Below are 25,116 nucleotides of genomic sequence, written 5' to 3' on the forward strand. Positions count from 1 at the left end.
GCAGGAAAGCAGGACGTGCAGATTGCAGAGGACCTGCCAGCCCCAGGTCCCTGAGAACTGGTTGCACTTCTTGCTCTTGTGTCTCGCAGGAGCCGATGGTCTGAGCTCCGGGTGCTGTTCGGCAGCAGGGCACCAATAGGCTGTCTTCAGCGGGGGCCGAGATGGGAGGAGCTGGGCAGCCGCCTTTCTTCTGGGCAGGATGATGATTCCACTCGACTGCAAGGGGCAGGAGCTCCTGGGCCTGTCCCTCTGCTCACAGCTGTCCCCGGTGGCCTCCTGGATTTCTGGAAGGTGTTGTAGCCACCACCTGGTATGGGGGTGCTAAGTACCTTTCAGAGTTTGGCCCACTGCCCTGCCCTGGCCCCAGGGACCCCAGCTGGCTGCAGAGCACAGCAGCCAGCCAGCCGGCCCCGCAGAGGACACAAGGCACTTTGGACACAAAAAGCCCTGGCTGCTGACTCCTTCAGGCTGTGCCCTGCAGTCAGTGGCTTTCAGAAAGTCTGAACCTGGGACCCAGAAGGCTCACACCTGGCGGGTATCTGGCGGCTGAGTTTGGCACCTTTGATGGAAGCTGCAATGGAGGTTTGTGCTTCCAAGGAGAGGCTGCGCTTGCTGGCACCCCTGATGTCTGGTTCGAGAAGCACAGCACATGCAGAGGTGTGGAGGCCTGGGTGGGGGCAGGTCTGCGAGAAGGGGACTCCAGCCCCTCCCAGTGACTGAGAGCTGCCCGACAGGTGGCCCTTCCTGTCTCCAACAATCTGCTGGGAATGAGGAGTCCGCTCCAGCGTGCAAGGAAGAGGCAGTGGGGTCAGCGAGTAACCCCGTTGTGGACCCGACTAACTCCTCTCATTGAGGTCCTGGGCCTCCTTGCTGATGCCTGACACCTGTGTCACATGGGAACAGCTCCTGCAGCTGCACACACATGTGCACACACATGCATCACAAGCAGACGCAGCAGGACACAGCCTAATGTACATGCACCCCTGCTTGGCCCCCCACTGCTTTCTCCCCTTGCACCCTAGCCCCTAGGACCACCTCCCTCAGCACCCAACACCATGTTCCCTGGCATGTCCCCAGGTGTTTAGGACTCTCTTGCATGTCTTATAAGCTGTGTGGGGCAGGACAGTGTTCCCCTGGACCCCAGCTGAAGAACCAGCATCAGCTGTAACAGACCTCTGGGGCTGACCAAGCACACATGACCATCAATCTGACCAGATGTGGGAGCTGGAGCATCTGGTCTCAGTTTCCACAAATCCATGACCTTGGACGGCTATGAGGGTGCCCCAAGTCAAGGTATCCCAGCCATTCCCACACCCCAATGAACACCCCCAGGCGCTGAAGCAGGTGTGAGGGGCCATCTGTCTGGGGTCCTGGGACTGCCGAGCCCCAGCTGTGAAGTCCATCTCTGAGCACTGTTCCAAGAGTCTCAGTCCCTGGGGCCTGTGCTTCATGGATATGTCCACACTTTGAGCACAGAGGCTCACTCCCCTCCACCCTCAGGGATGTGCTTGCCAGCAGCTGCGCTGTTTGGGGGTTCTTGACGCTTCTCCATCTCATCCAGCAACCACTGCAAAGCCCACTGTGCAGGGGTGAGGGCTGGACTTCTCTTGGGGTGCAGTCTGACGGGGAACAGGGCCCTCCAAACTGGGTCATGAAACAGTTAAAAATGAGCACACAGTGGGGATGCAGATGTATATGGACCTACGTACACAGAGTCAAGCACTCCCCATCTTATTCTTTGTAAGGCATACAGAAAGACTAGAAGACATACACATAAAAAGAGAAAATATCTAGGTAGAACTGTAACAATCTGGCCTATCCTGATTGGAAACCACTACTCAGGCTGCTGCTAGCAGCACACAGGCGGGGCCCACAGCCTGGCTCTCGGCCAGCTGTCACCCCCAGGGTCTTAGGTGTCAAAGGAAGACTGCTGTGACTTCTTCTGGAAAGCACAGATTCTGGTTCCTGCAAGTCCTGCTCTCGTTGAAAGAGGGACAGTTCCAGGAGGGAACTGGTGGGAAGTGGGCAGCTGTGAGGCTTAATTGCCAGGTAAAGTGTCCATAATGAGGATAGAAGGACACAGAGTGAGAATGGATGGGGACAGCCACACCCCCTCTCCAGCACTGTACAGGTGTGGACAAGCAGATGCCAGCATTCTCCTCCGTGGGTCCTACATGGACACAGCCCTGTGGTCACAACCAGTGAGTCTGCATGACCCCACCTGTGCTCCCCAGGTGACCCCACGGAGGGCATGCAGACTCACTGCATGTTATGCAGTTGTTATGGCAGCCCCAGGAAAGGAATACACTGCCCTTACCCCAGAGCTGCTCCAAAGACCTTCAGGATCCCAGGGGCATTTCCAGGACGAGATCAGAACACTCAAGCTTCTCTAAATGGTGTGAGCATCTCTCTGGGGATGAGGGACGTCCTCTTGGCTGGTGGCCACACAGTGGGTGACCGGGTGGGGTGGGACAATGCAGGGGCAGGCTGGCCTAGGTGCCTGCAAGCCTCATCTACTTCTGGGAGGGGGAAGAAGGAAGAGGGTATAAATAGAAAGCTTGCGAGGCCACAGAACAGGTGAACAAGCAAAACACAGCCACGTGTCCTCTGAAATCCACATGCACAGCACACGGTGCCTTCTGTTCACGCACCACCTGGCCTTCCACGCTCCCACCAAGCAACAGACAGGGGAGCACAAGCCTCGTGTAAGGCTGGCAGTGTGGGCCTGGCTCCCAATTCCCCGCTTCCTAACTGCTCAGAGCCTCCGCTTCCTCGTCTGTAACACTGCAGGAACATAAGAGTTGACATGATCATCCCCACCCACTGCTTCTCCAGAGGGCCTTCCACAGGCTCACTGCCACCGAGTCTACCTTGTCGCCACCCAAGCCCAAGGCTGGCAGAGAGCCCCAGGCAGGCACGTGGCACCAGCCTCAAAGGCACGCCCAGGAAGGCAGGCCAGCTGCACGGCCAGGGAACAGCCCCACGGCTGTCGGGGCAGGCTTGGTGCTGTGTCCACCGCCCAGAGCATGCCGCGACACCCTGGCAGCCCTGAAATGGCCATATCAAAAGGGACCAGACACTCCGATGTGGCTCATCCAGCTCTTCGTGGCACTGATGGAGGGACATGGCTGCCCAGGGTCACAGAGTAGGCTGTTGCAGAGTGCGTGGCTTCCCCCTCTTTGATTCAACTTCCCATAACTGCTGCTCAGAACTCCCGGGAACCTCAAAATTCCGGCCTGTGTCCTTCCTCCCCACCTAATGAGCCTCCTGGAGGCCCCCAGAGGGAAGGAACCCTCCCCAGCTCCGCCTCCCCCGCTCCGGGCCGGCTGACACCGTCACCGCTGTGGCCGGTCAGCCGGGTCAGCTGTGGGTTCAGGGTTCGTGTTCATCAATCCTACCGCGGCGGGTTTAAGCACGCCTCCACCGCCGCGTGGACGGGAGCCCGGCTCGGCGGGCACCCAGCCCTGACCTCCGCCCTTTCGTCCACGACGAGTGGGTGCGCCAGGCCCCAGGGGTCGGTGTGACTCGCGGCGCGCGCCAGACGGGTCCCGTGGGGAGGCCTCGGTGGCCACGCGCTCCCTCCCCCGCGGCCCGCGCACCTGTCCTGGGCGTGGCCCCGAAGCACCGCCCCCCGCCCCGCCCCGCCCCCGCCTCGCGCTGGTTGGCCCCGGAGCGCGCTATGCTAATGAGCCGGCCCTCGGGCCACCTGCCGGCCGCCCAGCCCGCGGGCACCGGCGGACGCGCAGGGGGACCCGCACCCGCCGGGGGGCCATGCCGCGCTCCTTCCTGGTGAAAACGCACTCCAGCCACAAGGTCCCCAAGCACCGGCGGCTGGAGACGCAGAGAGGTAGGGGCTGCCGGGCCCCTCGGGCTCCCGCCCCAGGTGCGAGGAAACCAGTTACCTTGCCCCGGAGCGGGGGCGGGAGCCGGGTGGCTGGGTGGCCCGAGGGTGCCTCGTCCACGTAGGGGCTGAGCAGGCGCGGGTTCTCCCCCCACTTAGATAAGTTTCGGGCCGTCCCCGTGCGCCCTGGGGAACCCATTCCAGCTGAGGGAGCCCCGGAGCCATCTTCCTTCCAGGGACCGGGTGGGGGCGCAGAGATGGAGGGGGCTTGGGGCTGGTGTCCAGGTGCCCCCCCAGAGCATCCAGAGGGGACCAGAGGGTGACCCACGCCTCTGGGTCCCAAGGCCCAGCTCCTGTAGCATTCTCCACACCCTCCAGAGCTTCCTCACCCCTCCTGTGATCACTTTGCGCTGGACCTCCCCTCACCCCGGCGGGGGTTCCCCAGGGCAGGCTGAGCTCAGGGGCCGCAGCCCCCAGGGTGGCTCGGTAGGGAGACCCAGGTCCAGGACCCAGGACTGTCCATGTGTTCCCATTCCCTGCTGGGTGTGGGGACACGGAAAGGATCCAGGACCAGAGCCATTCCCCCCAGCTCAGTAGCGTCTTGTGGTAAAGTGCCCCATGGAACTGCTGGGTGGCTCAGGGGAGAGGGGAGGAGGGACACTGGGGTGGCCCAGGAGTGGAGGGCACCTCACTGATTCATCCTGAGGCGCACTGCCGTCAGAGGGTGCTTCCTAGGACTGTGCTCCTGAACTCTGCATTTTGAGATCAATTTAATGAGTCACCACCAGCAATTTCATAAAATGAAATAGAACAGAAACCATCAGAGTGCGGGGCTCAGGTAAAGGAAAGTTTTGTTTGGGACATAGTTGTTCACATTTCAAACCTATTGATTAGAGTCCAGTCGTACAGTGCACCCCGCTTCACCCTTTGAACATACAGATGGGGAGGGGAGACAGCCAATGACAAGTGTCAGAGAGCAGCCCTGTGGCACTCAGCCCCCTCTCCCCCAGCTGTCACTCCCTCTGTGTGCGGACAGCTAGGACAGCTAGGTGACCACTGTGAGCCTCTTTTTGCCATGATGTTGTCTCAGGGGAGACCAAGGTGCTGGGTCTGGGGCCCCTCACTCTCATTTTGAATAAGTGCTTTTTCAGGCCTCCCCAGTGAGCATCTGAAACCAGAGGAGATGGAAAAGCCTCTTCTCCCAGGAATTTGAATCCCAGGACCAATAACAAGATCAAGCAGACCCAGAGGGAGGGGAGGCATTTAAAGAACTAGCAGAAGCCTGGGTGGTGCCACCAGCGAGGCTGTCTCACTCCCCTGCCCTCACCCTGGGGTTGGCTCGGGCGATCCTGGGGCCAGGGTGGTGGCTGCATCCCAGAGACTTAAGAAGGGTGACTTTTTTTCCCAGTGGAAAGGCCCCCTAGTGGGGCTTCTGCGGGGTCCTATGCTCTCCAGGCATCCCAGGGCTGTCTCTCCAGAACTTCCTTAGCCTTTGCCTCTTAGCTTGCCACTGCCCACTCCCTCTTTCTGGGAGGACACAAACTTGGTGTGCTATTTTATAATTAGGGGAGTAAGGGGTGAGGTCAGGACAGAATGGAGGGTGGGAATCTTCCCTAAAGGTCCCCATTTCTCTACATCCTCAACAACATTTGTAATTGGCTATTTTAATTCTAGCCATCCTAGGGGGCATGTTGTAGTATCTCGTTGTGGCTTTAATTTGCATTTCCTTTTCTGCTAATGGTGGCAAGCATCTTTTCCTGTGGTTGTTAGCCCTTTGTGTGTCTCTCTCTCTTTAAGTAATCGTTATATCCAACATGGAGCTTGAACTCGATTAAGAGTCACATGATCTACAAACCGAGCCAGCCAGGCACCCTGCCATTTGCACATCTTGTTTGGAGAAATGTTTATTCAGATCCTTTACCCACTTTAAAATTGTATTATTTGTCTTTTTATTGTTGAGTTGCAAGAGTTCTTTGTATATTGTGGATGCTAGTTACTTATCAGAAATGTGATTTGCAAATATTTTCTCCCAATCTGCTAGTTGTCTTTCTCTACCCAAATCCTTGGTTGGCATGGAGGTAGAAATGGGGCCAGAGGTTGATGTCAACACATCTGGAGTAAGAAATGGGTTGGTTGCTGTTTGGAGATTTGGGCTTGGGGGTAATACAGAATGTAACCACTACCTGCCAGCCTGTTTACTCTGGGAGCTCCAGCCACTCTCATGCGGTCAAGCACCGGCCTCCTGGCCTACATGTACGGGAGAGACAGCTGGGGGACACTCTGGCCCTGGAGGCCATGGTGGCACCACTGAGGACAGCGCTTCCCCAGGTGCATTGGCGGGAGGTTGTGTGTACCTACATCACCATGGTGAATGGCGATCGGGGGTGATTAGGTGTCTTACACATGGTGGCCTGCTGCCAGGTGTTTGTTCTGAATTAGCGCTGTAGGAGCTTAGTGCCGCTGCTCCGAGGTGGGATGGGGGTCAGAGAGGCCTGCCCTGCCAGAGGGGAGCCTCCTGGGGCCCCATGAGGGCTATTCTGGGATCCCATAAGGCGCTTCTCCCCCTTTGTTTTTAGAGCACTGGGGCCTCTCCTCTAGAGCCTGGGGTCACTTCCGAAGCAGACATTCCACCTGTTAGCACCCCCCACCCCCCCGCCTTCGGGCAGAACTGCTGACAACCTAGAAGACAGGCTTGTGATCGGGCCCAGAAGGGCAAGGTTGAGGACAGTGTGTTGGGGCTCACATTCACCCGCACATTCTCTCTCCACCCTCCCTTCTAGACATTGATGGTGCCTGCTCTGCGTGCAGGGGGCTGGTGGTGCCCCTCCTCCTCCCGGAGAAGGTGGCCTCTTCCACACCTGGTGACCCTCCCCAGCCCTGGGACCGCACCTCCGTCATCGCCCGCATCTCCCTGCCCCTTCCACGTCATGAAGAAGCTCGGGAGGCCCCTGGGCCAGACCCCCTGGAAGTCAGCCGGGTACATGTTTGCGCCAGCCGGGCCCCCAGCGCACCCCTCAAAGACAGCCTGAACCACCTCAACCTGCCGCCGCTGCTAGTCCTGCCTGCTCGGTGGCCTCCAACCCTGGGCCCCGCTGGGGACCCAGCTCCAGACAGAGTGCGGGGGGCTGAACGGGCACCCCGTGGCCCGGGCGGCTTCCAGTGCTTGCACTGCCGCAAGCCCTACCACACGCTGGCCGGGCTGGCCAGGCACCGGGAGCTGCAGTGCCATCTGCGGGCGCCCCGATGCTTCACCTGCAAGTACTGCGACAAGGAGTACAGCAGCCTGGGCGCCCTCAAGATGCACATCCGCACGCACACGCTGCCCTGCCCCTGCGCCATCTGCGGCAAGGCCTTCTCCCGGCCCTGGCTGCTCCAGGGCCACATCCGGACCCACACAGGTGGGTCACAGAAGGCATCTGCTGGGGGCCAGGGTGATGCCTGGGGGCTAGGAGAGAAGGGAGGGGCGATCTTACCAACAGAGGATGGACTCTCACACGAGGCTTCTGCTTCCCTGTGTCCCGGTTCCCATAGTCCCACAGACCGGACTCCCAGCCCTGGAGGCCAGAGTCTGCAGACAGGGTATGGGTGGGGTCGCACTCCCCCTGGGGGTTCCAGGTGGAGGGTTCTCCCCACCGCTCCCTGCTCTTGGGGACCCAGGGGCCCCTCCACTATGGCTGTATCCCTTCACCCCTGCCACTGTCTATGTGGCCTCTGCCTGTGTGCGTGTCCACCTTTCCCTCTGCTGTAAGGACACCAGTCCTACTGGACCAGGGGACACCTCCAGCACGATGACCCTGTGTTAACCTGACCACATCTGCAGATGCCCTGTTCTCTGATAATGGGGTTATGACATAGACATATCATTTCTGAGATACATAGTGCAGCCCACAACACCCGGCAGAGGACAGGATGCAGCGGGCTTTGGTGGGTCTGCTGTGTCACCTTCCCCAGCCTTCTGGAACTCTGGAGCAGCAGGAACAGGGGAGGGAGGAAGGCTGGTGCCTCTCAGGGTTCTACAGGGTGCTGGACTGGATGCCACTGCACACGGGCAGTGAGAGCAGATGAGTCCCCAGTGGCATTCTTATACTTGCTAGGGTTGCCTGGGGACCCAGCTCCCAACAGAAGGACTTTGTCCAAATCTCAGACGTGCCTGCGGGTGGCAAACTTGGGGGTCCCACAGACCAATTGAAGAGCACAGATGTTGGCAGGGGACTGGGGCCCAGAGCAAAGTCATCCCTGGTGAGAGGGTACCAGAGCACAGGAAGGGACAGAAGGGCAGCTGCTGGTGGATGAACAGACAGACACAGATGAGCCGAGGAAGGGGGGAGATGAGCACTCACACCTGAAGGAGGCCCAGGAGCCTAACCACTTGGTCTGTAGACCAGATATAGCTGCCCACTGCTCGACCCAGGGCAGGGGTTTGAACTGCACCACAGCCCAGGCTCAGCAGGAGAGGGACAGGCGGCCACAGACAGAAGCCCAGGAACCAGACTGGAGGCCGAAGCCCTTGGCTGCAACACAGCCTCCTGTGCCTGGATCCTCCCTGGCCCTGAGTCCCGGCTCTGGAACAAGGACTCTTCCGAGCCACATCCAGGTGGAAGCTGAAAGGAGGGTTTCTCAGGAGCCCTTCCCTGGGCTGAGGTTGGGTTTTCTGAGGCTCTTCCCCAAGGGTGTCAGTGAGCACCCCACCTCACACCATCAGGAGCTCAGTGTTCTCGGTCATGGAGTGTTGAGAGGCAGGGATGAGACATTTGGGGGCCTGTGGGTACTGCAGGCTGGTGCCTCTCACATGGGCAGTGAGAGCAGATGAGCCCCCAGAGGCCCCCTTACACTTGTTAGGGTCATCCTGGGGGCCCAGCTCCCAACAGAATGACTTTGTCCAAATCCCGGGTCGCCCTGATTAGAGATGCCCCACAGACCACAGGGATCTTAAGCCATTCCTAAAAGAAGCAGAGCTGCTTCTCCTGTGAGGGCTGGGGCTCATCCCCTCCAGCCCGCCTTCACAGCCAACTTTGGAGCCTGGCTGCCACCACCACTGTCCTTCCATGGGCATGAACACCTGCTCCCAGGGCTTGTTAGGGGCAGATCTGGGCAAAGGGCCCAGGAGGGCTCTGGCAGAAACAGAAAGATCTAACAACCGTGCGAGCCCACCAAAGAACTATGCTAGATCTTCCTCTGAGAAAAGGCTTTAGATGCTGCAGTCCTGCGGGGTGTGACCTTCCACCTTGTTCCCAAGGGGCTCTGACCCTGACCATGCATATGGACCTGCTGGTCCTAGGGTTTCCTCCTGGAGCAGGTGCTGAGGCCCCATCCATCAGGTAGCTCCTGGGGAGGAAAGGGGCTAAAGGAAAATAAATGCAATGGAATGGGCATTTGGAGGAGCCAGAGGAGCTTATTCATTTATTTTTTATTTATGTTAAAGATTGATTTATTTATTTATTTATTTATTTATTTATTTATTTATTTATTTATCTTGAGCCAGGGGAGGAGCAGAGGGAGAGGGAAACAGACAAGCAGACTCCTCGCTGAGCACGACGCCTGACACAGGGCTTCCTCTCACAACCCTGAGACCATTACCAGAGCCACCCAGGCACCCCAGGGCTTACTAATTTATAAACAGGGACCCATGAACCTGGGGCCAGGTCTGGTGACTAACCAGATGGACACTCACCTGGCTCTCCTCTTCCTCCCCCAGGTGAGAAGCCGTACACCTGCTCTCACTGCAGCAGGGCCTTCGCCGACCGCTCCAATCTCCGGGCCCACCTGCAAACACACTCTGACACCAGGAAGTACCAGTGCAAGCGCTGTGCCAAGACCTTCTCCCGCATGTCGCTCTTGGTGCGTCACCAGGAATCTGGCTGCTGCCCTGGCCCCTGACAAGGGCAGGCTCAGTGCAGGTCAGAGGGACAGGACTGCCCCCCAGGAGCTACTGGCCAACCCCACTCCTGGGAGCCTGGGCAGCTCAGCCCCACGGCTGCTCCACAGGGTTCCTTCTCTGTCACTGCTGCCGCCCACTTCCGTCCAGAACCAGAGAGGCCCAGCGGGCTGTGAGAGTGAGTATCAGAGGACTATGGTGGAACCGGGAATCGCCGTTCTGCTTCTGACTTACTCGGGCTTCTGGTTCTGTTCTCCCAAGAGTTAAAGAGTGGTGGGGGTGCTGGCCAGCATGGACAACTCCTGCTCTTCTGCTGGCCTTCGTGGGTGGAGCTACCTCATGGCCCACCTCCACCTGCTTCTGGTCTGGACTCCAGGCCTCCCGAGTCACATCAGGGATGCACACAGACACCCCCCATCCCCACGCCACTAGGCTGTCCCTGAGGGCAGTGGCTGGTGGATGTGGGCATGCTAGGACGGAGCTGGGGCCCTGCCACAACCACAGAGCCGTGAGGAAACCTCACCCCTGCCTGTTATGTCCTCCAAGGCTCTGAGTCTTGCCCACTCCCCTGGCTCTACAGAGGAGGCTGAGCTGGGTGGGAGTCATTCTCCACAGGCAGCAGATACCTGGGCCTCTGGCCACAAAGTAGGGGAGGCAATGGCAAGGGCGAGGAGCCGTGAGGTGTAGGGACGGAGAGCAGGGCTGGTGGGAGGCAGGCGGCGACAGACGAGCAGGTGAGCAGAGGCAGAAGGAAGGAAGAGACCGGAAGTGGGAACAGCATTAGCAGTGAGAGAGAGCAGCCACAGGGTGTGGACACGCTGGGGTGAGGGTGCGAGAGCAGAGCTGGGCAGGCCCGAGGAAGGTGCTGTGGGCTGCGTGTGTCTGTATCGGCGGGCGGCACAGAGGACCGTCTTGTCCTGGGTCTGCACAGGTCTCTGTGAGGCCGCTGCATCGCCGGGAGCTGCGTCCACAGATGCCCGTGGCACTTTCGCCTCTCCTCTGCCTGCCCTCCCCTGACACCACAGGTGTCCCCCAGCTGAGAGATGGGCAGACCTTGACACTGCCCAACACATGCCTCCCACACCAACTCAGATGCCAACAGGAGACCCCTCCCCAGCATCCCGCCCCCAAGAGGCGGCCTCTTCCCACCACCTGACCGCCCAGTCACCTGCTGAGCTGGTCCTTGTCTTGCCAGCGTGTCTCCCCGGCTCCAGCTGACCCCTGGAGGGCAGCCTGAGTCTAACGGGGACTGATTGAATTCTCGACACCCGGAGGGGACACCTGCTCCTCTCTGCAGGAGAGTTGGCTTGCTGCCAGCAGCTCCACTTCTGGCCCAGACTGAGGGACAGTCAGGCACCTTGGTCCTGGCCCTGAATGAGGCCACAGGGTGAGCGGCAGAGGCCCCGTCTCAGCCCCGGCCATGCAGGCCTGTTGAGGGGCATTCATAGGCCCGTGCCAGGCCACACAGCACCTGCGGATCCCGCCAGAGGCTTCTCACGGCTACAGGGCTCTGCTGGCTGGTTTGATGACGGCCGTTGTAGGGACCTTGGGGACATCCGAGAGGAAACTTGACCGCGATCATGGGCTTCTCTGGACCAACGGTGACCTTGATGACACTGGCCACCCAGAAGGGCCACAGCTCCAGCACGCACCAGACTGTGTCAGCAGGTGGAACGAAGATGCTCTGGGAGAGCCACGCTCACGTTCCCAGGCCTGCACTGCAGCCTTCCCTCCACAGGGATCAGCTATCCCTCCAGGGACAGACGGTGTGAGCAGGAGGCAGCGCTGAGATAGCAGTGTCCAGCAGCCTTGAGGCTGTTGTAATAAAGTCCCATGTGCCGGGAAGCTGGAACCACGGAAACCTGCTCTGCCACAGTCTGGAGGCCAGAAGCGCGAGCCCGAGGTGCCTGAGGGGCTGGTTCCGTCCGGGGTCTAGCCCCAGCTCCCACTGCTTTGCCTTTGTCCTTGACATTCCTTGGCTGACAGACCCATCGCCCATCTCTGCCTCCACCTCACTTGACTTCTTCCTATGTGTGTCTGTCTCTGTGTCCAAATGTCCCTTTCTTGTGAGGATGCCAGTCATCCTGGGTTAGCACCCCACCCTGACAACCTCAACTTGACCATCTGCAAAGACCCTTGTTCCAATCAGGCCACATCCTGAGGCCCTGGGGGTCGGAATTTCAACACCGCCCACCCCCAACAGCTGATGTGAATACAGTGTTTGCCTAGAGATGCCTGGGGGGGGCGGGGTTCCTGTGCTTGACCCCTGACCTCTCAGTCATCCCACAAAGGATGGACGGGCAGCTGATTTTAAGTGATGGATTTACTGGAAGCCCCTCCTGTGCCCGTTGCCTCCTGTCCATCGTCCCAAGCAGGGGCCCTGCCCTCACCAGATGATCCTCCCTCCCAGCAGTCTCTCATGTGCTGGGTTCCTCTGCAGAGCAGGTCAAGCCAGCAATCAGGCCTATGTCCGGCCATCTCACAGGAGAGCTTTTTTTTTTTTTTTCAAATAGTATCCAGATGCCTGAAGGAAGCTATATTGTAGATTGTGTTCTATTTCTGGGCCCCGATGTCTAAATGAGGCGATGCACCTGTTGGGTATGAAGGAGGGAATTTCGCGGCCCTAAAATAAAGTCGAATGCTTGCCCTTCTGGGCCGGCCCATGGAAAATGCTCTTATATTTATATCTGGACTGGCAGAGGGCAGGGTGGTGGAGGCTGGCTTGGCACAGGGGGTGAAGAGAGGCCCGAGCACCTGCCCAGGAACCAGCGGAAGATGAATGGGGGAGATGGTCCACCAGCAGCATGAGGGCTGTAGTCAGACCAGTGGGAGGCCACAGTGCCCTGGCTGCGCAGGTCTTGCCCCCTACCACCCCTCGCCTTTCCTGGTTATGTTGCCTTGTCGTCAGAATTCACTGGGGACAGCCATTTACAAGTTGGCTCTCTGAAACCTTCTCCCTGCACCTACAGAACAGGAATCAGGAAGGAGGTCAAAGCTTCATGCATTTCTGTCCTGAGTGAAGCGGGCATGACTGGATCTTTTCTCCAGTGGCTGCTACTTGGGTCCCTCCACCTATAGGCTTTCTTTTTCCTATCCAAATTTTACTGATCACATTTCCCCTCTTCACCCTAAAGAAGGCCTTGCGGTCACCCCATTCCAAGGCAGGAGCAAGCAAGGAAGGGACCAGAGGTCCCGGAGCTAGGAGTGGCCTGGTGACCTGTAGCTGAAGCGAAGGCCTAAGAGATCAGCAAGGATTCTGGACAAGAGGGAAAGCATAACAAGATTTCCAAGGCTGGGGACCCCACATTTCAGCATGAGAGGTGCCCTGGGTGATGGCCTGAAGGCCACAGGCAGGGTCAGCACCAAACACTCAACCAGGAGAACCACTGTTCTCTGACTCAGATGCTAGCGCCCAGCCCCCACGAGCTCAGGTCCTGGAAACAGGTGCAAGAGGGACACCCGGTCTCTTGGTGGTCCCGTTGCTTGCCGCACCCCCCGTTCAAAGAAACCTCACTGCTGATGCTGCCGACACACTAAGGTTATGCCTTCGCTTCCAAAAGCCTGGAAGATTCCATAAACATCATTTTGACTCGGAATATTCCAGGGGGTTCTCTGGGAGTTTGAAAATAGCCCACTTGTTACTATCTATATTCAGAGAGCCCACTCCTGGCCTGCACTCGGTGGCTAAGTATAGCTCCCTGGCAGAGTTCAATGGAACAGAAGTTTCCAGGCCTCTGTCACTTGCAGATGGCATGACATTCCAGGGACAGTCCTGCCAAGGCTCAGGGGGGCTCCAGGACGGCGGGAACAGGCTAGGGCATCCACAGTGGCTTCCCACCCCTGAGGGAGGGGGTGTCTGTGCCACTCGCTGGCAATTGGGGCTCCTGGTCTGGTCCCCAGGTGAGGTGCTTTGGTTCCAGTGGAGTCAAACCCACTATAAGGCCTTGGCTTCCACTTCTGTAAAAAAGGAATCATGCTAAACTCTATTTAGAATTCAAGAGAGCACCAAATACATACAGTAGTTAAGAAAAAAAAGACAATTAGGATGCCTTGGATAATACGGAACAGCTAACTTCACAGAAATCCTCCACCTTTGCCTCCTCTGAGGATCCACATGCACTTCCCGCCCATGATTCCCCTCCTGGCTGCCTGCCCAGCCCACTGCACTGTAGGGAGTGTCCTCAGGGCCCAGCAGGTGCTGGGCAGGGCTCCAGTACACTGCGGTGCCAGGGTGGGAGGGCTTGGGGGCAGGGACTCGGGGTCCGTTCCCATGACTGGGTGCATACATCTCTGGGGCTGCCTTCCCCTGTGACCTCCCTCACTGTCATGCCCCCTAGCCCCAGGCTGACCTGAGGGCCTCTGTCCCCCTCTCTCCCCACACCTCTGCCCCTTGGGGCTACTCTTCTGCTCCCCTGTAAAGATCCACTGGTCATCGGGGTTACCAGTCCTTAAGGAAGACGCAGAATCACTTGCTTATCTAGCTTAAGATACCCTCCTTTCCTTCCTCTGGGAGCAGGTCTGGGCTCAGGACACAAGTGATACACTGACCTCAGCAACGAGAGTCGGTAAGGAAGATGGTCCTGGAGCCACAGGAGCCTGAAATCTGTCCGGTCACCTTGGGATGCAAGCGTCCTAAATTGGCCAAAAAGAGGCTGGGATCGGGGACAGTCAGAGGCCCCATTCGGCTGCCAGTCCCATGTGAGCATCAGATGAGGTGCAGCCCACTGTCCCTGCAGCTCATTACTTGGTGGTGGCCATCTCTCTCCTCCTCCCATGGGACCCACCCCTGCTCTGCCAGCAGGGCCCATAAGAGGTCGCAGCCTCCCTCCACAGAAGGGGAGACCTCTCACTGCCAGGCGCACACATTGACAGCGCAGAAGCAGAAGGGGTTTCCCTTCTGGCAGCCCCGCACACTGCCTCAGGGCCCTGGCACTGCACCACCACCACCATGTACTCACGGAGAAGCAGGTGTAGCCTGAGAATGTCCTGAGTTGTATTAAATCTCAACGCTGTGTCCTGGTCCCTGGAGTGTTCTGAGTGAGGACATGGGAAGTGTGCAGAATCCCTCTGCTGCCGCTGAGGTGCGAAGGTCACAGAGCAGGAGATGTGGGCCCGGTCCCCTGCAGGCATATTCTCAGCAAAGAACCAAGGGAACCTACTGCATTATGGAGAATGAACAGTACTTCCTACTCATGATAATATCTATGATTTTAAGCGAAAATGACAATTCTGGAAGCTATCTTTTGGCAGCTTTCCATGCTTAAAGACTTTTCTTTTTTTCTTTGTTTTTTTTTTTTTTAAGGATTTTATTTATTTATTCATGAGAGACACACACAGAGAGAGAGAGAGAGAGAGAGAGAGAGAGAGAGAGGCAGAGACACAAGCAGAGGGAGGAGAAACAGGCTCCATGCAGGGAGCCCAACATGGGACTTGATCCTGGGTCTCCAGGATCAGGCCCTGGGCCGAAGGTGGCACCAAACCGCTGAGCCACCTGGGCCGCCCCTTAAAGACTTTTCTGATGAGAAAATGATTTTTTAAAATTATAAAATGAAACGTCAACATATGGAGGTTCTGGATAAATCAGCGAACTTATATTTTCCTAATGACTGATGCTGATGCTACAAAATCCTGCCTGGGCTGGAGACCCTGTGTACAAGACAGATTTCCGTGAAACAGAGCCCGGGATCTGTTCACCGACAGGTCAGATGCCACAGGCTGAGATGCAGCGTACCACTAGAGACGGGCCACAGGTACCTGAAGGCTGGGAGCGTGCTTCCATCTACACATCTGTGGAGACAGGCTTTTCCTGAGCCACATACAGCAGAAGCAGACAGGCTGCTGGACCCAGGAAACCAGACACCCAGATTTGCAAAAATGCAAAACAATGCCACTCTCCTAAAACTTCGTTTTGGAAAATAGTTACCTTTCACACAAATACCTTTGCACACAATGGGTTTATGATTGATGATTTTTAAAAAGATTTTATTTATCTATTCATGAGAGACACCCACAGAGAGAGGCAGAGACACAGGCAGAGGGAGAAACAGGCTCTAGGCAGGGAGCCTGACATGGGACTCGATTCTGGGTCTCCAGGATCACGCTCTGGGCCGAAGGTGGCATTAAACTGCTGAGCCACCCAGACTGCCCTATGATTGATGATTTTAAATGAATGTGGTTGATAATCTTTAAAACAGCATCACCTTTAATTCCTGATATGGGTAGATGGCGATGCCCCCCATATGGGGAGAGAGTGCTCGGGTGCTGAGTCTAGAGCGTGAAAGCCTTCTGGAGACATAGCTGGGGAACCATGTACCTTACCCATATGTGGCCCCAGTGTGGGAGCAGGAGCCTCTGGGGGCTCACAGACACCATTCGGCCAGGTGCTGGCAGAGAAGCTTGCACCCGTCATGGCAGGAGGGGACCACTTGGCCTTGTGGGTGATGTGAAGGGGTTCTTTGGGGGTAACTCTAAGTGTGTTTTCTGCTTTTACCCACCAACTTTGGAAACGAATCCAAGGCCACATGACCCTTCATACGTGGGCAGTGAGAGACTCTCGTTTCACAGGAGCCGCCGCTGCCTGGGTCGCGCATTTTCTCACTTACACCAGGCTCTTCCTCTGTTCTCCTGCCACTGCCTCAGCTCAAGCCCTGTGGTTTTGGCCCGACTAGTGGGATGCTCTTCCTGGGCCCCAATCCCTTCTTCCATTTGCACCTACCGCCCTACACCCAGTGTCGCTCCAGCCTCCTCCAGCTCCCCGGCAGCCTCAAGTTCAAGACCACGATCCTTGGAATCATGTAGGAGGCCACCTTCTACCCTGAACCCCACTGCAGGGGAGCAGTCCTGTAAGTCCAGCAGTCCAGCCACGGGCCTGGCCTATGTCTGATGGTGACAGGTGCTCAGCAAACATCAAGGGAATGAAGGAAGGTGCCTGGCTGGCTCAGTCAGTAGAGCATCCAACTGTTAAACTTGGGGTGATGAAGTCAAGCCCCACTTTGGATGTGAAGCCAAGTTAAAATTAAGGGAATGAAGGAACAGACAGGAACAAGGCAGAGGCTTAGTCTAGACGCTCCTTTATTATTTTTTTTTCTTTAGTCCATTTCTGGGGACAGTCAGGGCCTGTACCTTTAGCACAGACATGATAACCAGTATCAGGCTGGGGGTGGGGGGACAGGCGAGCAGCCCACTGTGCTGCCCCAGGTTGGGGGTGGTGGAGGACAGCACATGCGTGTGTGACCAAGCGGGTGGGCAGCCAATGGGGGTGATGGAGGCAACACTCACTCTTCACCATTAGCAGCCATGGCAGGGAGACGCTGGGGTGAGTGTGGAGCGGCAATGCTGGTGGCCCCAGCTGGCAAGGCTGCTGAGTCGCATGAATGCAGTAGGCAATGGTGCATTTGAGCTCACTCTGGAGAGCAGGCACCACAGAAGAAGCTGTGTCACTCATAGATTTAACCACACAAACACAGTTTCTTCTGGAAGGTGGCAGCACTTACCTGGGCGCTTCTGGGGCTGATCATAACCAGCACTCGCTGCAGGATGACACAACAGGACATCGCAGGGCCCTTCCAGGCCTTTCTCCTCCACCAGAGAGTTTGCGCAGTTGGCAGTGGTGGCTGGGATGTAAATCCACACACTCTGGCTTCAGAGTCTGTGATCTCAGCTACTGAACCATGTTGCCACGCTTGCTGAGACATTCTGGGCTTTCTTTTCTCTTGGAAATCAGAAACAGGGTGATCTGTGATCAGGATGGCAGAGGCTGTTCTTTCAAGGGCGGCAGATAGTCAGAGGGTGGCTGGGGCAGGAAGGGAAGCCGCCCCAGGGCTTCAAAACACTTCCCCAGCAGTTCTGGGACCCGAGTGTGAGAAGCAGGGCTCTCCTCACCTCAGCCCAGGGGAAGAGAAGGGGACCTGAGCAGAAAGGACAGGTGGCTGGAAAGTACAGCAGGATGCTCGGGATCTCACCGAGCTGACTGGGCTCTGAGAAGCAGGACAGAAAGGCAGGGAAGGAGGAGCTCAAAGCGAATGGCTGGGACCCAGCAAGTCCAAAGGCAGATTTGGGAAGATTTCTTGTTGCCACTAACAGCTGGGCTTGAGAACCACACAGGTAGCAGGTAGCCTGCCCAGCACAGCACCCGGCACCCAGCAGGTGCCTGACAAATACTCGACCCTCCACGTTCCATGACTCACAGCTTTGGTCCTTCTGCTTTACAATGAGACCATAAACCATTCCTGCTGGAACCATAAACCTTTCAGGGAAAGACCAGCAGCAAGAGGCTGGTAGGTACCTCCTAAGAGCAAGTGCATGTAGGGCCGAGTGGGAGGTGGTGAAAGCTGCATGGAGGCCCCCATCACCGTCTACAGTAAAGTGTACCCAAATCACCTGCAGAATGCCCTCTTCCGCTAGGAGAGTACCTGGGGACTACAATGTATCCTAACTGCCCTACACTAGGGCTGCCGTAACTAACCCCACAGGTGGGGCTTAGAGCTCAGATCACTCCTTCCCAGTCCTGGGAGCTGCAGGTCCCAGATGGAGGTGTTGGCAGGCTGGTCTGTGCTGAGGCCTCTCTACGTGGCCTGCACACTGGCATCTTGTCCTTATGTCCTCACGGGGCCTTCCATGCATGTGTGTGTCTGATTTCCTTAGCTCCCCCAGTCACTGGGATCAGGGTCCACCCTCCTGACCTCACTTTATCACCTCTTTAAAGACCTTCTCCCTAAACAGAATCACATCTTGAGGTCCTGGAAGTCAGGACATCAACAGGTGAATTTTCAGAGGACAACTCAGCCCCTAAGAGCTCCCTTTCAAAACCATGTAATGTTATTTTAACAGTGGAACACCGACATGACCCCCCAGGTGCCAGCTCTGCCCACTTTCTAGATGGGAATGCTTGGTGAGCCTGGGCAGGTAGAGAATATCAAACATGCCTCACTGAGCTGCCTAGCAGTTGCTTAAACTGTTGTTTAAGACAATAGTCTATCACAAGCATAAATAAGGTAATTCATGTAACGACTCAGTCTCCAATGCACGGGCTGGGGCAGTGGACAGAGATGGGCGGACAGCTGGAGGCTCTCAGGATCCGGGGGTGGGAGACCCAGGAGCACTGAACTCTGGTCCCTCTCTGGTCCCCAAGCAGGAGGGAAAGGCAGCAGGGTGAATATACGCCCAGAGGAACTAAAAGCAGGGACCTGAACAGGTATTGGTACACCTGTATTCACAGCGCATCACTCACAGTGGCCAAAAGGTGGAAGCAAACTAAGTGTCCGTCAGTAGATGAGTGGATAAACAGAATGCAGTCCATCCACACGGTGGAGGATCACTCAGCGCTAGGAGAGTTGTCGTGACACCTGCTACAGCATGGATGGCCCTGGTGGACACTCACGACAGGACAAATGCTGTAAAACCCCATTTATATGAGGCCCCTAAGAGAGTCAGATCCATAGAGGAAGATGGGGGCACTGGGGGTTTGGGACAGAATGGGGAGTTAGCATAATGGGGATAGAGCTCCAGCTGTGAAAGATGGAAAAGTCTGGGGATGGGTGATACTGGTGTTTGCATTACAGTGTGAATTGTTCTTAATGTCCCTGAGCTGATCAAAAAAATGGTTAAGGTGGCAAACTTTAGGCTACATACATATTATTTTTAAAAAAGATTGATCTATTTAGTTTGAGGGGAGAGAGACAGAGAGAGAGAGAGAGAGAGAGAGAACACATACGGCAGGAGGGGCAGGGACAGGGAGAATCTCAGGCAGATTTGGCACGGAGGACAAAGACCCACTTGGGGTTCAGTCCCAGGACCCTGAGATCACGACCTGAGCTGAAACCGAAACTCAAGACACTCAACTGGCTGAGTCTCCCCACCATGTGCCCCAAGGCAATGTGTATTTTAGAACAAATTTTTTTAATGCTATAAAACAAAAAGAGAAAATCTGAGGATCATGGGAGATACTTTAGGCTTACAGGAGTACACTTTGCTCTTCATTCTTGGTACTCAGCTTTGAAATTTCAAGCTTTACTCCCTATTTTCCACCATCTTCGAAATACTTTAAAGGAACAAGTAGAAAATCAGAATAATGTGACTTCCGATTTATCATCCCCTCTGTGACCTAACAGGTGTTAACCCTACCACTCAGAGTTGGAAAAAATATAGTTATTCACTGAAGAGGCCCTATGAGGAGTTACTTCATACGTGTGGGTGAGGCCTACAGTGAAGGTGCTAGCGGGGGATCTACGTACAGCCCACTCTTAGGGGGCTGGTTCGTTTAATGTTCTCTATTAAATACGGGAGGCTTTGCCCCCAAGCACGTGGTCACACAGGGAACAGAGCATGATTTACATAGTCACGATTAACAACAGAGCAGTACCTAGGGAGGCTGGGGGAGGCAGGAATGTGGTTGGGATGGAAGGGAACCCCTTATTTCTACGCAGCGGTCAGCAACAGATGCTCCCCAGAACTGAAAGAATATGGGACATCGCTCTCTGCCCATGGACTCTGCCGAGTAAGCATCGCTGAGGTCTCCCCTCCCACTGCCATCATGTCTAAGAGTTTCCCAAAGAGCCTGAGCAGCTGCGGAAGCTCTTCACCAGAGGTTTGAGCTTTGAAACAACCGATGGAAGTCTGAGGAGCCATTTTGAGCAATGGGGGACGCTTACGGACTGTGTGGTAATGAGAGACCCCAACACCAAACACTCCAGAGGCTTTGGGTTTGTCACGTATGCCACCGTGGAGGAGGTGGATGCAGCCATGAATGCAAGGCCACACAAGGTGGATCAAAGAGGTGTGGAACCGGGCAGCTCGGGGGGCTCAGCGGTTTAGCACTGCCTTCAGCCCAGGGCCTGATCCTGGAGTCCCGGGATCGAGTCCCACATCAAGCTCCCTGCGTGGAGCCTGCTTCTCCCTCTGCCTGTGTCTCTGCCTCTCTGTTTCTCATGAGTAAATAAATACAATCTTTTTTTTTAACGAGTTGTGGAACCAAAGAGGGCTGTCTCAAGAGAAGATTCTCAAAGACCTGGTGCCACTGAACTGTGAAAGATTTTTGTTGGTGACATTAAAGAAGACACCGAAGAACATCATCTAAGAGATTATTTTGAACAGTATGGGAAAAACTGAAGTGACTGAGATCATGACTGATTGAGGCTGTGGCAAGAGAGGTTTTGAACATTTGATGACCATGACTCTGTAGACAAGACTGTCATTCAAAAATACCACACTGTGAATGGCCACAACTGTGAAGTAAGGAAAGCCCTTTCTAAACAAGAGATGGTTAGTGCTTCATCCAGCTAAAGAGGCTGAAGTCGTTCTGGAAACTTTGATGGTGGTTGTGGAGGTGGTTTTGGTGACAATGACAACTTTGGTCGTGGAGGGAACTTCAGTGGTCAAGGTGGCTTTGGTGGCAGTCAAGGTGGTGGTGGATACGGTGGCAGTGGGGATGGTTATAAAGGATTTGGCAATGACGGAAGCAACTTCGGAGGTTGCGGAAGCTATAATGATTTTAGCAATTAGAACAATCAATCCTCAAATTTTGGATCCATGAAAGGAGGAAATTTTGGAGGCAGAAGCTCTGGCCCCGATGGTGTTGGAGGCCAATACTTTGCCAAACCACAAAACCAAGGTGGCCATGGTGGTTTCAGCAGCAGCAGCAGCAGCTATAACAGTAGCAGAAGGTTTTAATTACTTCCAGGAAACAAAGCTTAGCAGGAGAGCCAGAGAAGTGACAGGGAATCTACAGGTTACAACAGATTTGTGAACTCAGCCAAGCAGTGGTGGCACAGCCTAGCTGCTGCTTCAAAGAAGACATGTTTTAGACAATACTCATGTGTATGGGCAAAAAAACTCAAGAACTGTTTTGTGACTAATTGTATAGCAGGTTATTTTAGCTTCTGTTCTGTGGAGAGTGTAAAACATCCCAACAAAGGGTTTTAATGTAGTTTTTTTTTTTTTTTTTGCACCCATGCTGTTGGTTGCTAAATGTTAACAGTCTGATCATGACGCTTAATACATGTTTAAAAAAAAAAAAAGACATGAAAAAAATCAAGAAAGAAAGAATATGAGCAGGTAATTTAGAAATATGGAGGAAAAGATTTGAATAGTGGCCGCCTTTGGGAGTGCCTATTGGTTAAGGGTCTTTTTTTTTTTTTTAAACAAAGTCTGTTTTTTTTTTTTTAATTTTTAAAATTTTTAATTAATTAATTTATGACAGTCATAGAGAGAGAGAGAGAGAGAGGCAGAGAGAGAAGCAGGCTCCATGCCCCGGGAGCCCGATGTGGGACTCGATCCCGGGTCTCCAGGATCGCACCCTGGGCCAAAGGCAGGCACCAAACCGCTGCGCCACCCAGGGATCCCCTGGTTAAGGGTCTGACTCCTGCTTTCAGCTCAGGTCCTGATCTCAGGGTCATGGGATAGCACTCCATTTCTGGCTCCATGCTCTGCTCCATGCTCTGCTTAAGATCCTTTCTCCCTCTGCCTCTCCTGCTTGTACTCACTGTCTCTCTAAAATATAATAAATAAATAAATAATCAAAAAAAATATAATAAATAAATCTAAAAAGAAGGGAGGGAGGGAAGGAAGAAGGAAGGGGTGCCTTTGATGAACCAAAACCTGGAGGTGGTGAGTATGGAAACGGCTTGGTAACTGAGTTTAAAATCATGTATATACAATATGGTCTTGGTCTTTTCAGGCTTCTGTAACAAAAGATACCACAGACAGGGGCAGGAGGAGGTTCATAAACCGCCACTGATCTCTTGCAGCCCCAAGGGGCTACAAGTCCAAGCCCAGGGTCTTGGCTGGTCCTGTGTCTGCGGAGGACCTGCTTCCTGATTCACAGACGGTGTCCCCTTACTATGTCCTCACAAGGGCAGATGGGGCATAGGCGCGCCCTCTTGGGGCTCTGCCCTCAGGGCTCTACTCCCATCATGAGGCTCCCACCCACCTCCTGACACCATCACACTGGGCGTGGTCCAACATAGGAACTTGGGGAGGCGGTTCGCTCTGTTGCCTTTTTTTTTTTTTTAAGATTTTATTTATTTATTTATTCATGAGAGACATACAGAGAGAGGCAGACATAGGCAAAGGGAGAAGCAGGGTCCTTGCAGGGAGCCTGACACAGAACTCGATCCTGGATCTTGGAAATCACACCCTGAGCCAGAGGTAGACCCTCAACCACTGAGCCACCCAGGCATCCGAACTCTGTTGTCTTAATAGATGTCCGTGCTGTCCTTTGCACCACAACCGCGGCAGAAACCGAGGCTCACAGGTGACCTGTCTTCAGAGAATATACCGTGACTGCAGCCCACAGCAATCTATCATCAGTCTTTCAGAACACGTTTTAGTGGCTTTGCACAAAACAGAAACACAATTGCAAGAAAAACCTGAAACAATAACCATCAGAAATGCAAATGTAAACAACGAGATACTATTTTTCACCATCAGACTGATGAGCTGTGCGCTGAAGGCGTGCATACTTCTACACTTTGGTGGCCACGCTTCAACAACTGATTCAACATCCTTCCAGGAACTTGCCAACAGCTATCAGAACTACCTGACATGGGCAGCCCCAGTGGCTCAGCGGTTTAGCGCTGCCTGCAGCCTGGGGTGTGATCCTGGAGACCTGGGATCGAGTCCCACGTTGGGTTCCCTGCATGGAGCCTGCTTCTCCCTCTGCCTGTGTCTCTGCCTCTTCTCTCTCTCTCTGTGTCTATGAATAAATAAACAAGTAAAAAAATCTTTAAAAGATAAAAAGATTTTAAAAATTTAAAAAACAAAAACAAACAAACAAAAAACTACCTGACACATGCTACTTGGCCAGGTGATTCCCATTCCTGAAATTTCTCCTACACAAAAAGCAGCTTATCCTACTAAAAAATTGGTCACCACATAACTGTGCTCCAACAGGAGGTGAGTAGTAAAAATTAAGGCAGAGACACCAGAACCAGGGAGCACTTCTGTTCTGAATTAGGGTGATCTCCAAGAGGCACCTACACGGGGAAAAAAGGTCTTGCCATTTATCAAGCATAAACTGGTGATAGAAAGATACACAAAGCTCGGGCTAACTCCTAACACTTCCTGGAAGATAACTGGGTGGTGGTAGAACTCATTCTGAATGTCACAACTCCACTGAAATTGGAGCCATTTTAAAGGTAAAAGTGTTTACAACAGGAAGGGGAAACTGGGAGTCATGGTTTAATGGCGAGGACTTTCAGTGTCAGATAAAAGTTCTGTGGCTACATCCTGGTGATGGCTGTAAAATGGGAATGTACTTAATGCCACAGAACCACACCCCTGAAAATGATGAAAATGCTAACTTTTGTTACAAATATCTTATAATAAAAAACTTAATGTGCATATAGATACGGCAACTCATCCTAGCACTGAAAAAAAAGATCCCTGGTTATCTGAGCTTAAAAAAAAGGGAGTGATGGGGGCACCTGGTGGCTTAGTTGGTTAAGTGTCCAACTCTTGGGAGACCTGGGTGGCTCGGAGGTTGGGCGTCTGCTTTCAGCTGTGGGCATGATGCCCAGACGGGGATCCAGTCCACACCGGGCTCCCCGCATGGGGCCGGCCTCTCCTCTGCCTGTGTCTCTGCCTTTCTCTCTGTGTCTCATGAATAAATAAATAAGTAAAAAATTTAAAAGCATCCAACTCTTGACTTCTGCTCGTCATGATCTCAGGGTGCTGGGATGGATCCCCCAGTTGGGCTCCACACTCAGCGGGAGTCGGCTGGAGATTCTCTCTCTGCCTCCCCCTCTTCCACCAAAATAAGTAAATATATCTTTAAAAAAACCGAGAGGAGGAATGAGGCTTGATAGAGTCTATCTATGAAGCAATTCATCCCTTAGCATCCCCCCAACCCAAAGGTGCTGCCCAGCACAGGTCAGGGCAGAGGTGCAGACCGCATACGGATGCCAGACCGCAGGGTGCGAGGTACCCCAAATGGGGAGCCCGGGGGGGGGGCGGGGAGGGCCGTGCGCACCGCGGGGACGGGGGAGCCCGGGGGGGGGGGTCGGGGAGGGCCGTGCGCACCGCGGGGACCGGGGAGCCCGGGGGGGGGGGGGCGGGGAGGGCCGTGCGCACCGCGGGGACGGGGGACCCCGGCGGCACCCTTGGCGCGGTCACCCTGTCTGTGATCCGGAGCTGCTGAGGGGGTCTGAGCTCCTGGCCGCCTGGAGCCAGCACCGCAGGGCGGACCCTCGGGGTCGGGTCCCTACCGCCTCCGCCTGCGGAAACCCTCCGCTCCGCCGCAGCCCAAGCTTCCTCCAGGGAAGTCGGACTCCACGCGCCTGCGCAGACCCCCGCGCCTGCGCAGAGCCGGCGCCTGCGCAGACTCGGCGTCCGGGCTTATTCCCGCGCTTGCGCAGAGCGGGCGCGCGGCGTCCGCTCCACGGGGGCGGGCCCAGAGTCGGCAGTC

General features: G+C 55.2%; 1 protein-coding gene and 2 long non-coding RNA genes across 4 annotated transcripts; 1 reads left to right on the plus strand and 2 right to left on the minus strand.

The window, feature by feature from the left end:
• Positions 1-3,711: 3,711 nt before the first annotated feature.
• SNAI3 (snail family transcriptional repressor 3) lies at positions 3,712-12,214 on the plus strand. The gene is made up of 3 exons (XM_025427087.3): positions 3,712-3,847; positions 6,622-7,239; positions 9,537-12,214. Exons 1-3 carry the CDS (start codon positions 3,772-3,774, stop codon positions 9,716-9,718), a joined length of 876 nt encoding a protein of 291 aa, XP_025282872.1. The 5' UTR covers positions 3,712-3,771; the 3' UTR covers positions 9,719-12,214.
• Positions 12,215-12,376: 162 nt separating this feature from the next.
• LOC112646817 (uncharacterized) lies at positions 12,377-14,985 on the minus strand. Its single transcript, XR_003127915.3, has 3 exons — positions 14,675-14,985; positions 14,265-14,348; positions 12,377-13,673 (listed from the first exon to the last, which is right to left on the minus strand). It is a non-coding gene; the product is annotated as an uncharacterized LOC112646817 (long non-coding RNA).
• Positions 14,986-15,051: 66 nt separating this feature from the next.
• LOC112646814 (uncharacterized) lies at positions 15,052-24,995 on the minus strand. 2 transcript variants are annotated; one of them, XR_007410911.1, is made up of 3 exons: positions 24,783-24,995; positions 23,251-24,302; positions 15,052-17,427 (listed from the first exon to the last, which is right to left on the minus strand). It is a non-coding gene; the product is annotated as an uncharacterized LOC112646814 (long non-coding RNA). The 2 variants fall into 2 exon arrangements; XR_007410912.1 differs by lacking the exon at positions 15,052-17,427 and having other exon boundaries at positions 22,209-23,686; positions 24,137-24,302.
• Positions 24,996-25,116: the final 121 nt, after the last annotated feature.

Source organism: Canis lupus, chromosome 5, assembly GCF_003254725.2.
Source record: "Canis lupus dingo isolate Sandy chromosome 5, ASM325472v2, whole genome shotgun sequence".
In the NCBI taxonomy this organism is placed as follows: Eukaryota; Metazoa; Chordata; class Mammalia; order Carnivora; family Canidae; genus Canis; species Canis lupus.

Coding starts and splice junctions, on each gene's coding strand:
- SNAI3 (XM_025427087.3), top strand. CDS start 3,772: ATGCCGCGCTCCTTCCTGGTGAAAACGCACTCCAGCCACAAGGTCCCC. Junction 3,848..6,621: donor GCGGCTGGAGACGCAGAGAG/GTAGGGGCTGCC, acceptor CCTCCCTTCTAG/ACATTGATGGTGCCTGCTCT. Junction 7,240..9,536: donor CCACATCCGGACCCACACAG/GTGGGTCACAGA, acceptor TTCCTCCCCCAG/GTGAGAAGCCGTACACCTGC.